The sequence below is a fragment of the Euprymna scolopes genome, chromosome 28 (assembly GCF_053919585.1).
Source record: "Euprymna scolopes isolate OS-2025 chromosome 28, ASM5391958v1, whole genome shotgun sequence".
Classification (NCBI taxonomy): Eukaryota; Metazoa; Mollusca; class Cephalopoda; order Sepiida; family Sepiolidae; genus Euprymna; species Euprymna scolopes.
The window spans coordinates 13,654,162-13,670,321 of record NC_136509.1 but is presented as its reverse complement, the minus strand read 5'-3'; the positions used below and the strand labels follow the sequence as shown (position 1 = coordinate 13,670,321).

Genomic DNA, 16,160 nt, shown 5'->3' with positions numbered 1-16,160 from the left:
AACCAAAGAATGCATATAGGAATATAAAATTTTGTATTCTCAAAATTGTCAAAGGTATTTACTATCCCAATTATATTAAACAGTACATCAATATTTACTGATTTATTTATGTGAATGATTTTGAAAAATAAATAGATGAAGATTTATAATTTAAATATGATCTTCGTTTGCCTGTTTTTGTTCATGCGTCACGTCACTTCAACACTTTGGCATTTTACATGGCTTCTTATACACACACACAAATTATATGAATGAAGGAGTTAGAAATGAAAATAAAGTTTTGCAACTATTGTAACAGGGCCCAACACGTAGTAGTGTACATTGCAAGAAACAGAAGACAAGTAATAACTCTACGCACTTTCCATATACTTTCTGCATAAAACATGATCGTCTTCTCTCACATGATCATGCTCCTTCTCTCTGACTTCTGTCCTCTTAAACGTCATCTACATCTCGAACATGCTTCCGTGTTTGTTGCACACATTAAGATCTTGATTCCAAACTTACTAATATATAATCCGACCATGCAGATGTCAAATGCTAATTTAGATTTGTTTTCTTTTGCTTTACACGCTTCTCTGCTTTCTTTTTGTTAAATTTTGATTGCAGTTTTTAACCATTAAAAATGCCGGTTTCTCATTTTTTGGCCTGGAAATGGTCAAATCAGACATATTTTTGATCATAAAAACCAAGAACATTTTTTTTTTTTTTGTATCTATAATTGTATTTTCTTTTCTCTTGTGTGGTGTCTGCCGTAAACCTAAATGAATACCTTTACAGACTGGAATTTTGTATACTTTGTTAGAATGCTTACTGCTGTGAGACCGAAACTTACTTGCATCATGAACTCTCCCAGTGCTATATTACAATGTTGTTAGGTGAAAGTCTAGAATAGTTATAAAATGCCCTTCCCCTCTCCATGTTAAGAATGGGTTTCTAAATAACATTAGTTCAGCATTCTGCATAAGTACATTATTAACTAATCAAAAATGGAAGAAGTCTGATCTGAATTTTTAACCACGTGTTTGTAAAACAGTTGTGACAAAATCTTGTGTTTGTAACAAGATTCAGAGGATCTACTTTTTGTTTTGTAGAAATGTTGCAAGCCTGTCTCTGCTCTATCGCTATTTTCATGGCAAGTGCTCGACTGAACTTCAATTTATCGTTCCCCTCCCCTTGCCAAACTTTCACAAAAAAAACACTCGACTAACTACTACTATATATGATTTTCCCCACTATCTATCTGTGCCTAAATGTAAACGCAGATTCCATGAACAAAGCTTCTTTCTCAGAACTGCCTGCCTTGGAACACTTCCGCTGGCATGCTTCCCAGTTGAATACAACATGGTTGCCTTCAAATCCAATATAAACAAGTTCTTGTTAAGCCGTCTCTATAAATAATCAAATTCTACACAATTTACACGATTAACGATTACTACACCACCACTTTACATTCATTAACCCTTATCCTCAAGTGGCTTTCAAGCTTTGATAAGTGGTGACTCTCCCAAGTAAAAAAAAAAAAAATCATAATTCTATCTTAGAAAATAATTTATCTCCTAGGGAAGATAACTCTGATCCCCATATCTTATTTTGATTCAACATTTCTTTGGATTAATCTCCTCAAATACCCAGCACATCCTCATATTTTGGTTCTGGATATGACCATAAAAGACATCCGATGGCTGTAGGGAATGTGAAGTTTTCCCTTAGTTATCGTTGGTATTAGGTTCACTTTGATCTGCAATTGCTATTATATCCGGCTGTCTGAAGATACCGGCTTCCTGACCTTAAATTCACCAAACATTGATGTTATTGTTTTTTTTTCTTTTCCTTTGCAAAACTCAATCATGTTCTGCAAAGTCAAAAACAACAATTTTCTATTATAAAACACTCCAACCAAACACCATGAATAAATATTTGAAGAATAAAACTTTTTTCCAAAATTGCTGGATTTGGCATTAAATAGCCCAAAAATGGCTGATATGCCTTAAAACAAAAACTTCGAACTAACAATAATACATTGATTATTGCAAATAGAGTTTAAAACATGGCATTAAAATAAAACTTTGACCACCATTTCATTTCTGTAAACAAAGTATGTATGTGTAACTGCAACTATGAAATACCTAAAGCTCTAATTGGTTGAGACAGACTAAGAAGCACTTAGTAAATACATGGTGACAATTGCTTGGATAGTTTGGTGCATTAACAGCAATGGTGGCTCATGGAGCTCTGTTCATCTGGGGGTTGTTCTGGATGTGCTGAAGAGTGTAGTGATCCTCTGATAATAAAAAAAAAAAAGAGAAAATAATGAAAAATTAATGATCACTTGTCTACGTCATTGATGCAAGGGAAATGACTCTTGTTGACTAAGATTTTATTTTCTTCAGAAGAGAACTTTAAACACTAAAAAACTAACACAAAGAGGAATTGTACACTTTATTAAAAATAAATAAAATGCGTATGTATTGTGTGTGTATATATATGTGTGTGTATATATATATATATATAATCTTGCTTATGTGTGCAGAACAGTCTCTACAAAACTACTCAGTCAATTTTTGGTGAACAAACTTGACATTTGATGTATAAGCGATTCAGACCTATGGAACAGTTTCAATTTGGTTATTACCTGGTAAAAATAGCTGCCAGGGGGTTAAAATTGGAACTTGGCAGGCGTAAGTTGACTAAACGTGTATTTTCTACACATGTGCAAATATTTATATATATACATGTGGAAGTATAAAATTGTTGCCCTAAAGAAAATAACATTACAGCTTTATTTTAAAACTTTTATTTAAAAAATCAATTCAGGTACCTTGATTATGTAGTAGAGCTAACATCTATCTGATGTAGCCACCTTCAGCCTCAATCACCGCCCCAATACGAGTCTGAAACTGGGAACATGCATTTTCCACATACGCCAGCAGTGACTCTGCGGATACTCGGTGGATGGTGGCGATCAGGCTGGCTATGGTGTTGTGGGAGGTCATGTTGGTGATGCGTTCGACATATGACCAAATGAAGTAGTCCAGAGAGTTCAGGTCGAGTGAGGAGGGGGGGGCAGTGAGATAAGGGTACAAAGTCGTAGCACTCCTTCTGAAACCAAGCCTACTTGTGCCAGCAGCCACCTGATAGCACCAGGGGATCACTACACTCTTCAGCACATCCAGGTACACTTTGATTGACTTTTTAAGCCCACTTCGAATATATCATGTTTATACATATTTTACAACCAGGCAACGCCGGGTGACCTGCTAGTATTATTTAATATATTGTATATCACATGTGTTATATTTTATATGATATATGATGCATTGAGTATATATTATATACATATATATTAAATGAAAGATGAGCAATAGAGATATATAACTTGATTATATCATCACAACAAAAAGAAAAAGTTAGGGGGAAAATTAGGAAAAAAAAGGCCATGGCATTTTGAAGCTAAATGCACAATATATTATATATTAATATAGATGTATAATATATTATATATCATATATACATTTGAAATTTTTTTATAAATTCCAAATTCATTCACGTATTTGATATCTAGAAATTTCCCTCTGATTAACGTGTTACATCAATAATTGAATTCTATTTGTTTTGATCATGTGACCAATTCCGAATTCTTTGCTTTTATTTTCTGTTTTTTTGATTTATTAAACATTTCTCTGTGGAATGTTTTGTTTGTTTTAGTTTTTGAAATGATTGTTTAAGCTCCAAGAATTTTTGTTCTGCTCTTTTAAAGCTTCAAACTTTAAACCGGCAATGTATAATTATTGAGTAAATCTTATTCCAATCTAAAGAATGATTTTGCGTTAACATATTTACTGCCATTTCATGTATTCATTTACAAAATATATGTAAATAAAATGTTTGTATGATAACAAATATTTACAGTATTTTCATTCTTTTTAAATGAACTCTCCTTCCCTGTATGGTGTATGTAGCCATGACAAAACGAAAATATCATATTCCAAAAATCACGCAAATTAATCAGGTAGTTTATTTTTAATCAAGAAAATCATTTTTGAGCAATTAATGGGAATTTGTAGGCATTACAACATAAATCTAGTGAATATGAATTACTGTTGAGTTATATCCCTTTGTTTCTTGAAATGTTTTTTAAAATGATAGGCAAGACAGTCACTTCTCGGATACTCATAAAATTTGATTTTCTTGGTTAAAAATAAAACTATTTGATTTTATTTATGTGATCATGGGTACGTACATCATACAGTTTTTAAAAATTTTAGTTTTTATATGAATGGAATTTTAGAAAAACAACAACTAATTTTTGGAGAATCTGCTAAACCTTTTTTGTGTGTTTTTGCTTTTTGGGTGGGTGTGTATTTTGTGTGCGCGATCATCAGTAATGTTAGTGTTCTCAGTATTTTTACCTTTTTTGAATGGATTTTTATTTTAGCCTTTCTCTGTCCAGGTGCAAGCATCCAGCCAGTCGCATGTTGGCAACCTCATAGACTTAGACGAAGAAAGTGGACACACCACCAACAGTGGTCAGCCAGATATTCATGATCGATTAGCCGGTTTGAGTGAGTCAATTTCTTTCTTTCCTTTTTTTTGTACATAATATCAAATAATCAGGACTTGTGTGCAGTTCATGGACTGTTATTTTTTTTTGGATAGGACTTTCAAATTCAGTTTTTATGGTATCTTTTATTTATTAAATTAAATGAAAGTACAGAATATTTATAAAATGTCCTCTCCCTTCCCATGTGAAGATTGGGTTTCTAAATAATATTATTTTTCCAGCATTTTTTTGCATAATTATCAAATAGTAGTCATGCCAAATTATCCAGATAAAATAGCATCATCCTCACACAGATGATCCCATCATCGTTGTCATGGCATTATAGATGTGAAAAATTTTCCATGCACATTAAATTGATAGCAATTGTAATAGTTTATTTTTCCTCAAGGATTTTTACACTTTTTAAAAATAAATCCACAGAAATGTTATCAATAAGAAAATGTTATCTTATATATAACTAGCTTGGGTACCCGGCATTGTCCGGGTGTTTGTAGGTGTGTGTTCAGCAAAAAAAAGTTGTAGTAGGCAGGCAGACTCAAACCCGTGACGCAAAGGTGGAAAAGAAAATGGAGCTGTGTGTAAGCAAAAAAAAAAAAAAATTGGTAGTAGGCAGGTAGGCTTGAACCCGTACCGCGAAGGATGAAAAGAAAGTTAAAAAAAAAAAAAAAAAGTGACATGTTAGCTGTTGCACCCATCGCCAAACCGGAAGTGACGTAGGTTTAAATCAAGGCTAGGCAATCGAAAAGAGGCAATGACTTTTGAAAATATTGGCGAAAAAAAGCGACCCCTCCCTGTAGAAAAGTGCCCAGTTAAGGGTGAAGAAATTAATGTTTTGGACCAATTTTTCAATATTTGTCGTCCGAAGGGTTGAGCTTCAAAATGATACCAATCTCATGAAAATCCATTGCCTCTGTCGAAAGTTTTTGCGAGACATACATACATACATATGTATATTTAAACAGACAGGTGAGATTTATATTATAACTAGCGGGTGTGTGTGCTCAGGCGGTGGGGGGGGGTAATCAGAACATAAGAATAAGCGAAATAAATATTAAATAAAAATTAAACATTATATAAAAAAAATCGAAAAAAAAAAACCACAAAAAAACTAACGTAAGGCGAACGAACGATGTTAAATGTAAAAATCGGAAAAACAAAAGAAAACAGAAAAACGAACGTTAAAACTTTAAAAAATCTGAAAAAAAAAAAAAGTGAAAAATGGCTTAGTGTGTGTGGTGGGGTGGGGTGGGGGATGTTAATGAAAACCTAAGAATAAGCGAAGTAAAAAAAAAAACAGAAAAACAAACGTTATGTGAAAAATGGCTTAAATAACCCTGCTTCAATATTAAAATTTAAAAAATCAAAAAAAAAAAAAGACATCTCACACCACGATTCAAACCCAAAAACCTTTAGATAATGACCCAGCACTCTAACCAACTGACCTAAGACGATGTACATGAAATTAGGTCATTTTTTTTAATCTTTAAACTAAATCTGGTTACAACGTCGTATGACGCATGTGTAGAAGCGACATCGTCATGAGAGGATGGTTTTTGCTTCCCCCCCCCCCCCCCCGTAGTAAACTACTGATTTCAGGGTGAAGGAATTAACGTTTTTGGCCAATTTTTCGATATTTGTCGAGTGAAGGATTGGGCTTTAAAATGATACTGATCTCGTGAAAATCCATGAACCGTGTCGAAAGTTTTTAGCAGACATACAAATACACACACATACATACATTTTTGCTTTTATATATATAGATATATAGATAACTAGCGAGGGTACCCGGCGTTGCCTGAGTGAGAAACACGAGGGGGGGGGTAAAAGTTTTGGTATGTAGGTAGAATCAAACCCGAAACCCGACTTAATGAGGTCAAGTGGAAATCGTGGAGTTAACATTTTCTGTGAGCGTTATGACGATGTAAACAACAGTAGTCAGCAGTTAACATTTTCTGCGGGACAGTTTTTAATGAGGTCAATAACTCGGTTTGTTTGTTTTTACCCAACTTTGGGGAAAAACAACTCCCCCCCGTTTATTAGGGGAATGTCCAGACGAAAGCAATTGTTTGATATGACGCTAAAAAGCCGACATTGACCAAACATTTACATCGCTTTCCGGAGACCACCAGGAACTACCAAATAGAATCCAGTTTCGCTTTTTTATACTGAAAAGCGAAAGATACTCGTGATGATTTAAAAATCTGAAAAAATAACGCGTGAAAGTTGTGCAAATTAAATACACATGCGACCCTCGTTTGTAACTCTTAGATATTATCATTTAGACTTGATATAAAAAGTTTTAAGAAGGAATGAGCCGGCCGAGAAGTCCAGCGAAAAGACTTTTACAGACCTACACAAAAAGCAAACATGCATACATACATACATACATACATACACACATTTTCACTTTTATATTTATAAACTAGCGGGGGGTCCCGGTGACGCCCGGGTGTTTTGAGGTGTGTGTGGTTTTGGATAAATCAAAACTCCGGGGTTGGGTGGGGGTTAAAATAAAAATAAAAAAGTTTTGGTAGGTGAGTACGAGGATCAAACCCGAACCCTTGAGACGAAGTTGGAAATTAAAGTGTGAAAAAAAAAACGTGCGACGTTAACCACTGGGCCACGGCGACATACAACAGGAGCACATTTGAATTTATTTAAGTATTGACAAGTGTCCGCAATAAAAGTTCTGCTGCTTCCATTTGACCTAATTAATGAGTTATGCAGTTAACTTTTGCTGTGCGGCAGCGTTTGAGTTTGTTTACCCAACTTTGACTGTTTTTTTCCCCCCCAACAGATGCTGGGGAGGGGGAAACCAGCTCCCCATTTTCCAGATTGATTAGCAATTGTCTGATATAAGAGGACTTTGTCCCCACATTGATCAAAGCTGATTGCTTCTGGACGTTTCCCGCCGCGATGCTGAGAACACACAGATTGCATTTAGTTTCACTTTATTTCTACTAAAAAGCAGGACAAACAGTCGACAGAGAGAAATAGCGCAAATCTCATAAAAGTTGACGTAAATAAATCTAGAGGCGACCCGCTTTCCCAAATCCTAGATATTATTATCTAGGACCTATATAAACAGTTGTAAGCGATAGTAATGAACCCGGGACCGTGTGCAAGAAAAGCCTTTGCCAGACATACACGAAATGGTCACACACATTTTGCCTTTTATATATATAGAAGTCAGTTTTTCCTCTCTACTTTTGTGATCAATTGTTTTTTTTATTTTTTATTTTACAAACTAAATAATAAAATCTGTTTTTTCAATCACATAAAAAAAATATTGGTCTGTGTTGTTAAAAGCAAAAAACATTTTTCAACCAATTTCAGCAATTTATATATACATACTAGAGGGGGAGGGCTTACCCATTCGTAAAATATGCTTAAATATATTTTAATTCGTGTCGTTTTCATATTTATTATTACACATTGTGTAAACTAATACAAATATTTCAGCAAGTTGAAATGAACACTTTGCATTTCAACTTGCCAACTTCTATATTCATCCATCCAAACAAAGATTTTACTTATTATAAACCATCCCTGGTGTATGATTGATATTTCCTGTTAATTTCAGTGTTATGTAACCAGTAGTTTAAAAGTTTATTGGTGTTAAATATTTCACAAACTATCAGATATGCACATACATCTACTGCGTTTCGAATTTATGTCCTCTTCAGTATAGGAGATAATATTACTGTTAGGAGAATCAACTCCAGTCACAAAGTCACTTTTGTCTCCATAGGCTAGTATCTTACCTCCAAGCTATCAGAAATTAACACGAGAAGTGAGGAAAATTAAATATTTCTAAATACCAAATCAGTGGGCATAAACTTTCTTTTTCTATTGTTGCCTTTGGCTGACCAACTTATTGAAAAAAGTGGAGATGGAAGAAAGTAAGACCATCTATATACTCATAATTTTGTACCTGCCACTGTAAATTCGTTAGCTTGCCATATTTGGTTTGTAAGTTCAAACCTCACTTAGGGCATAAGTATTTTTGATTTACTTTTGTCCATAAATAAACATTTCCAATTACAATATTAATCACATTGTTTAGCTTATTTATAATTTAAGAAAAACAAAATATCTGCAATATGTCATGAAAATTACATAAAAGTTAAATTTTATACATGTTAAAAAGTTAAGCTAAACATTGTTACAATTCTGTTCTAATCTGTTTCAACTGCCAAATTTCAAAAAGTCTTTCTGAACATAGCAGAAGCATCAGGAAGTTTAACTGGATGTCCTTTTGGCAGGCCAAGAGCAGGCTCAAAGTGTTTTCTTGAATAAAGATTAAAGAATTGACTTTTACTTGTTTTAAATATTGAAATATTTTTATATTTCATTAGATATAAAGATGTTAAAATTTAAACTACTGTTATTGGTTGAAACATTTATTGCGTTGAATCAAAGCAAAACCTTTTGTTTTTCTTTTTTTTTTATATAGATTTAAATAGTAGCAATATCAGCACTATCCTGGGCCAAATCAACAGCACTCCCGCAGTGAATAAATCTTCATCGGTCGTTCCGGACACTGAATTTGATATGTTTGCACAATCCAGACAGTCATTTGACCAAAGTAGGAAAAACATTGCGTAAGAATATCTTTTTTTTTTTTTTAATAAGTGATCGTTTATCAAGGCTTAAAAGCTTATGGATGATGATGAGTTAATATGAGTCAACATATTGAGGATTACAAATGATGGCTGAAAATGGATAGAATGTGATTGTTTAAGAGAACAACTCAAGAACTTGTTAACATTGAACTTGAAAACAACCATGTTGTAGTAAGCTGGGAAGCAACCCAGCAATATTGTATTCCACAAACTGCTCACCTGTGGAAGTTCTGCTTAGGTCTTTGTGAAGCATTAGGAGATCTTAAGATCAACTAAGGGACGTGTCTACTAATCTATCATCCAGTTGAGTCATCCCTGACTGTGAGACATTGCTCATGAGGATGGTAGAGTTGAAAGTTTTTGACAAGGAGTGCCTCCACCGCATCCTGGCTGTGTTTTCTTCACCAATTGCTCAATCTGAAGCCTCTATCGTCGGTCTCATTGTAACAGCATCTTCAATGGCTTTGGTATCAAATTCATTGCTCAGAGGGGGGGGGGATTAATTGGCGATGTAATCCTCCTTATCTCTTTGCTTGGATGGTACATCAGTAGACAGCTGAAAACATGGCCAACAAAAATGGGAGGGAGTATTTGAACACTGTTCCAACAGCAACAACAAATATTACTTTGAATCTTAACCATTTATTGGCATTCAAACAATTGACAAATTCATATCTTCATTCTTTACTTTTAAAACTTGTGTTTTTCTTTTGTTTTTTGGGGTTTTTTTTCTATTGAGTGATCATTTATCAAGGCCAAAAAGCTATGCGAGAGTAAGTGTTAATGAAATGACTAAATTGACAGTTGAGGGATGATGAATACTATGAGATGATTGAAAATCTCCACATTCTATTCATTTCAAACAACTGATCCAGAAAACAGCAATTCTTCCTCCTTTGTCAAAAACATCACTTATGAAACGAATAAGATGGAACAATTGGTACAAGATTGTAATCATCAGTCCGTTTTGTGTGGATGACTGTTGTAATATTTTTAAACGTGAACCGTTGTTATTCGCATCTCATTGATTCGATTCAAAAGTGAAGTATTTAATTTTATTGATTCCTTTTGTAACTTCAACTCTTTACACCTTTTGTCGAATCAATATAACATCGCAAGTCTTAATTTTTTTTTTTTTATTCGCATTACTACCTTTCTCTTTTAGTGCCATCTCGCGTGACTCAAATCCCAAATGATTTTTTTACCTTCATTTGTCTTTTGAGAAGGGCTTCATATTTCATTCGTCTATTAGCACTCAGCCAGTGAAAGTCAAGACGTGCGAGGAAAAAGGTTTCATTATATAACGTTGTAGGCATTTACATTCTTTTATTAGCTTCTTTGTGGACAATCAAACGCAAATATAATTTTGCTTGTGACCAACATGATTATCTAGAAGGATTGCCTTGCTTATGACCCATTTAAATGCTGCTGTGCTGCAAACTAATAATTAATGATTATCTATTCAGAAATGCAGCATACATCAACCAACAAGAGGACCAATTCCGAGGCAGTCTTGGACAAGCAGTATCCATGAAATCTCAAGCCAAAAATGGACAGGTCAGTTTGTTTGTTCTCCTTCTTTACCTCTTCCTTCTTTTCAGTAACTCAGATGATAAGTATAATATTTGCCAGCTTATAAGATATTTTTTCCTCTTTCCAAAATTTGCCTCATAAAATCATCCACAGTTTTATGCAGTCATGGATCGATTTTAAATGACTGAACAGTGAAGTTCTATTAAATAAATCTCCTTTCTAAGTAAGTGGATGTCACAGGACATTAGTCTGTCAGCAGTTCTACTCTCAGCATGAACCTGAATGAAATGTTGGTTCTTGTCCAGAAATTCCCCTATATCAAAAGTAAAGAAAAATCTGTGATGAAACAAAAATATCATATTCCAAAAATCACAAATTTATCAAGTAGTTTTATTTTTATACAGAAAATCATTTGTAAGTAATTAATGGGAATTCACAGGTGTGCCAACAAAAATATGCAAGTTTCAATTATTGTTAAATCATCTCCTTTTTTGTTTAAGATTAATTTCAAGATGGCAATGGAAGATAGTTGCTCCTCTCTTACCCAAAATGTGATTTTCTTGGTTAAAAATAAAACTACTTGATTAATTTACATGATTTTTAGAATATACTTTCTTTCTGTTACAGGTAAGAACATATAGATTTTTTATTTTTGTTTTTATATTAAGAAACTCTGGAAATAACCGAAAGGTTTGCTTAAAGCATTTAGTCTTTTTTAAAATTTAGTCTTTTTTAAAATTTAGTCTTTTTTAAAATTTAGTCTTTTTTAAAATTTAGTCTTTTTGATATTTAGTCTTTTTTTAAATTTTAGTCTTTTTTTAAATTTTAGTCTTTTTTTAAATTTTAGTCTTTTTTTAAATTTTAGGCCCTTTTTTAAATTTTAGGCCCTTTTTTAAATTTTAGGCCTTTTTTAAATTTCAGTCTCCTCGAAGTGGTCACTTATTTAAATACTAACCAGGCTAAATGTCGATCAGTGTTGGTTGTCTGATGAGAATGGGGGTGTCAACATGATTTAGTTGAGTTGTAGTACTCAAATATTATGACGATATGGAATAATGAAAAACGGAACTGATGTACAAGATTTATAGCTGTTAGCTATCTGAGAATGCTACCATCTATGCCAAATTATATATCATAATTAGGCACTCGTATCTAAGGACGCGTTTATAAGTCATTGCAAATATTAAGTTATTTTTTTGTCATTTTTATAAAATATATGGTTTTAATAATGATTTCAATATGGCTGAAACCCTTTAAATTGATTGAAGGTGAGCTGAGTTAATGTTAGGTGAAAACCCTTGACATTCATTGTTTTTTGTTTTTATTTTCTTTTATTGATCAAATTGAGTTGTAGTTTTTTCTTAGAAAAATGTGATGCTTTGGACTTTTTTGCTAGATTTATTTTCTTGATCAGTTTTGCTTTTTGCTTTTGAATGTTTGTAATTTTTAAAAATTATTTTTGTGGCTGAATAACACAAGTGGTACAACAATAAGAAACAATTTCAATCATAATTATTCACAATAAAGATTTGCTTTGATTGGAGTGAATATGATTTAAAAAAGAAAAAGATCTGAAAAATTATTTTCAATTTGTGGATTAAGTCAGATAAATATCATTTCTAATCGAATTATTAGAAATGATGTCATAAACATTTTGGTTTTAAAATATATGCAAACATTCCTGTCAGCTTGATCCATTACTGCTGTTCAGTATCAAACTATTGCTATCTTGATCATTTGTAAATGTAAAAAACTCCAGTGATTACTTCGACAAATGTACGCCAGTTTTCTCATTTTTAGCATTTCACCAGCACTAATTAAATATTTTTCAATCTTTACTTTTTTTTATTTCCTTCAAGCATAACACTTAAAGGACAATCTAAAAAAATATAAAGGTTTCTTTCAAGCCATCTATGATATTTGTAATCGTTCTATTTTTCATATTATTCGCTATTTTCTGATTTAATACATAGTATCTACCACAAACATGAAATAAACATTTGATTTTGACTAGCAATATTTTTTGTAATGATATTAATGAATCCCAGACAATATCTGGTAGATGCAACTCGTGTGTGTGTGCGTATATATATATATATATATATATATATATATATATATATAATTTTAGGTTAATATTTTCCTGAGACAAAAGTTACAAGTAACTAAAGACCTGCAGGTGATATTGTTTATACTAATTTTCATTATGGACTAAACTTTTTTATAAGCAATATTGCCTAAAGAGGTCTCTAGTTACTTGTAACTGGTTGACTGAAACATGCTTATGCATGTGTAGCGGAATATTAATGCTTATGTAAAACAAATAAAAAGTGTGTGTCTTACTTTCGTATATTAACTTATGTGATTAAATTCAGTAATCATATATATATATATATATATATATATATATATATATATATATATATATGATTACTGAATTTAATCACATAAGTTAATATACGAAAGTATAAATTTATGCGTAAACTTTAAGTATTTACTTCTTCAGTGCTTAATACGTGGGTAGAGCTAGGTAGTAAGTTATGCCATATATATTTTATAACTTACTATATATGCACACACACACTTTTGTTTCATTTTACTTTAATCGAAGTTCTCAGAAATTAAGGGGCCCCCACCTCCTGGAGCTAATAGTTGATCTTTATATATGGCCATTTAAATATGTTATAGTATACCTTTCTTGTGATCTCTTGGTCTTACTGGATTGCAGTACAAGAATTCATCTAGTCTGGTGGAGTATCCAGCTTCGTACTGTTACTTGAAGTAACATCACTTGGAGAAGGTGCCATCATTTTTTATAAAAACCAGTGTTGGCAAGCCATATTAAGATTTTATTTGGGCAGCAAATACTATGTGATTTTGAATATTCAGTCATCGTTTACTTGTAGGGAAAAGTGTCTTCATGCCAGGTCCTGACAAACCCCTTGTACAGAGAAACCTTAGACACTTGAGGATAGCATCTAGTAGGCATTCAAGTTCTATCATATATATATATATATATATATATATGTGTGTGTGTGTAAGTAAGGGCGACCATTTGGGAATCCTTAACTACATCATAGATGAGTTTGTCAAAGCTAATTTAATATTCTGTTTCACTATCAACGGCTGATGCAGATCAACTAATGTTTTTAAATCAACAAAAATGTATTTCGATTAAATGTTATTGAAATAATATTTCATCCGAATCTACATTGATTTTTTTTTTTTTGCATTTGTTATAAAATAGAAGTAAGAGATAATATTCTAGAGAAATTTTGAAACTCTAGAAACTTTGGAAATTAAATATTGTGAAATCTGCAGTAAATTTCCATAAAAAAATTTTTGTGTGAAGAATTTTTTTTAATGTAAGAAAAAAATGTTTTTCTAATACATTTTATTTTTACTAAAAATTCTAATCCATAAAAATATTGATCTGTATCTGCTTTAAAACTTTCATTGACGCCAGAAAGCAATGTTTTAAAGACTTTAAGATAACTTGTATAATTTTAAAAATATAAAATGTGAATTCTAAGTATGTTGTAAATGTTAAAAACATTTACAACATACTTAGAATTCACATTATTTTTATTTAAAAATTTTTTTTTTTTTTTTAATTTTTTAAAAGTATATCTTCTAAAAAGTCTTCTACATTTTAATAATTTCTGAAAAACAAATTTTGACATTTTTACTTATAAAAGAAAATCCACTCTTACTGAAAAATTAATTTTTTCTTGTCTTTTGTAGAATTTTGGAAAAAAATATAAATATATTCACTTTAAAGCCTTAATTTAATCAAATCTTGAAATTTTAATAGTTTGGTTAAGAAAAAAAAACTTATACAAAAGTGCGTTAATATTCATTCAGTTATCCAAAACAGATAACAAAAATTATCTTTTGAAAATTTTTATTTAAACTGAGTAAAATATAGAAAGAAAATTACTTTTTGGATTTATTTCAATCGGGTCAAAAGACGTTTTCAAATAAAAATGAACTCTAATGTCTTGATTTATAAATTGCCCTCTATGAATGTCTTCTGACTGAAAATGCACCATACATTGTTATTTTTTCTTTCCTTTTCCTTTGCAAAACTCAATCATGTTCTGCAAACCCAAAAGCAAAAATAATTTTTCTCTACAAAATAACCAAACCAAATCAAACACCATGAATAAATATCTGAAAATATAAAGAACTGAAACCATGAAACCTTTTTTCAGAAAATGATTATATTTGACATAAAGTAACCACAAAAGGGTTGATATGCTGTAAAACAAACCAAACTAAAAACATCTATGAATAATCTTGAAGTGTTTTTATTTTTTTGTTTATAATTGATGCCAAGACCACAAATTCGCTGACTGCAACCCCAAGAAGAGAGATAAAATCCCTCCCAAAATTGGGCCACCAGTAAACTATGGGTGGCCACCTATGATGTTTTTGGAATTGATCCTGGTGGCAGAGCAGTCCATAGCCAGAGAATTCTAAGCCATTTTGGCGATTACTCCAAATATCGATTGGCTATTCATGTCCTGCTCTAGTGTCTATAAACTATATAAGTGCATCTCCAATCGTAGCATTAAATCTGATTCTTCAAAAAATTGAAACCTTATTTTTCATTGATATTTTCTTAACAAGACTGATTGAGAGTTGATTGTGTTCAGAACAAAGATTACCAATGACAAGGAGTAATGTTTTCAAAGAGCAATGTATTCTGGAAGTAATGTTACTTATGGAGTACTGTTTTTCTGTTCTTAATCGACGATTGATACCCTCTGTGAAATTTCCTTCAAAAAGTAATTTTTTCTATGAGTAGTGAAACATATTCCAAGAGCACTGTATTCTAAGAATATAAATGATTATTCTGCCTCTAGAATGTTATTTGACAACTTTATTTGGCATTAAATAACTGATTGATATGCGGTGAACTAAATGAAACCATAATCGATGTCATAATTTGTAGCATCTATAAAATGATGACCAGTTTCAGAATCCATTAAAGATGAAGAGAATGGCAGTTGCCACTTCACATGTGGGATGAAACCCAGAGTGAATAATTTTTGTTTTTAACTGGAGATGAGTTTGCCCCCACTTAATCAGTGTCGCACTACGTACAAAGATTTCTACAATTCTTTCAAGTTTTTTGCTTGATCTCTCGCAGATCTTCAAAGTGCAATGCACACTGATTTGATTCAAAAACTATTTTTCTATTTTGGTTGCAAACAAGTTTCAAGAGAAAGAGTAATAAATGTAAGGCAGATAATTCTCTTTCAAATTCTACTTTTTTTCTCTTTTTTTTTCTTTTTCTTTTTAAGTGTGCTTGTACATATTAAAAACCGAAAATAAAAAAAATAATCTGGGCAAGTCAGACTGGTGTCAGGTGAAAACCTCATACCGATCTAAGAATACTCCACTTACTAAACTAGATAAACTCCTGATAGAAA

At 32.0% G+C, this 16,160-nt stretch overlaps 1 protein-coding gene across 14 annotated transcripts in view; it reads left to right on the top strand.

Moving 5' to 3' along the window:
- Positions 1–16,160, top strand: part of LOC145249475 (target of Myb1 membrane trafficking protein-like) — a 202,341-nt gene that overhangs the window by 164,626 nt on the left and 21,555 nt on the right. For 7 of the 14 annotated variants that reach the window (XR_013863536.1, XM_080111068.1, XM_080111064.1 and 4 more), the window contains 3 exons: positions 4,454–4,565; positions 9,021–9,168; positions 10,656–10,746. Coding sequence is in view for 12 of the 14 variants with exons in the window: in XM_080111068.1 (XP_079967194.1) it covers positions 4,454–4,565; positions 9,021–9,168; positions 10,656–10,746 (351 nt within the window). In the remaining 2 variants the exon portion in view is untranslated. Of the gene's footprint in view, positions 1–4,438; positions 4,566–9,020; positions 9,169–10,655; positions 10,747–16,160 lie in introns of all 14 variants that reach the window. The other 7 variants (XR_013863535.1, XM_080111069.1, XM_080111065.1 and 4 more) reach the window with 1 other exon arrangement.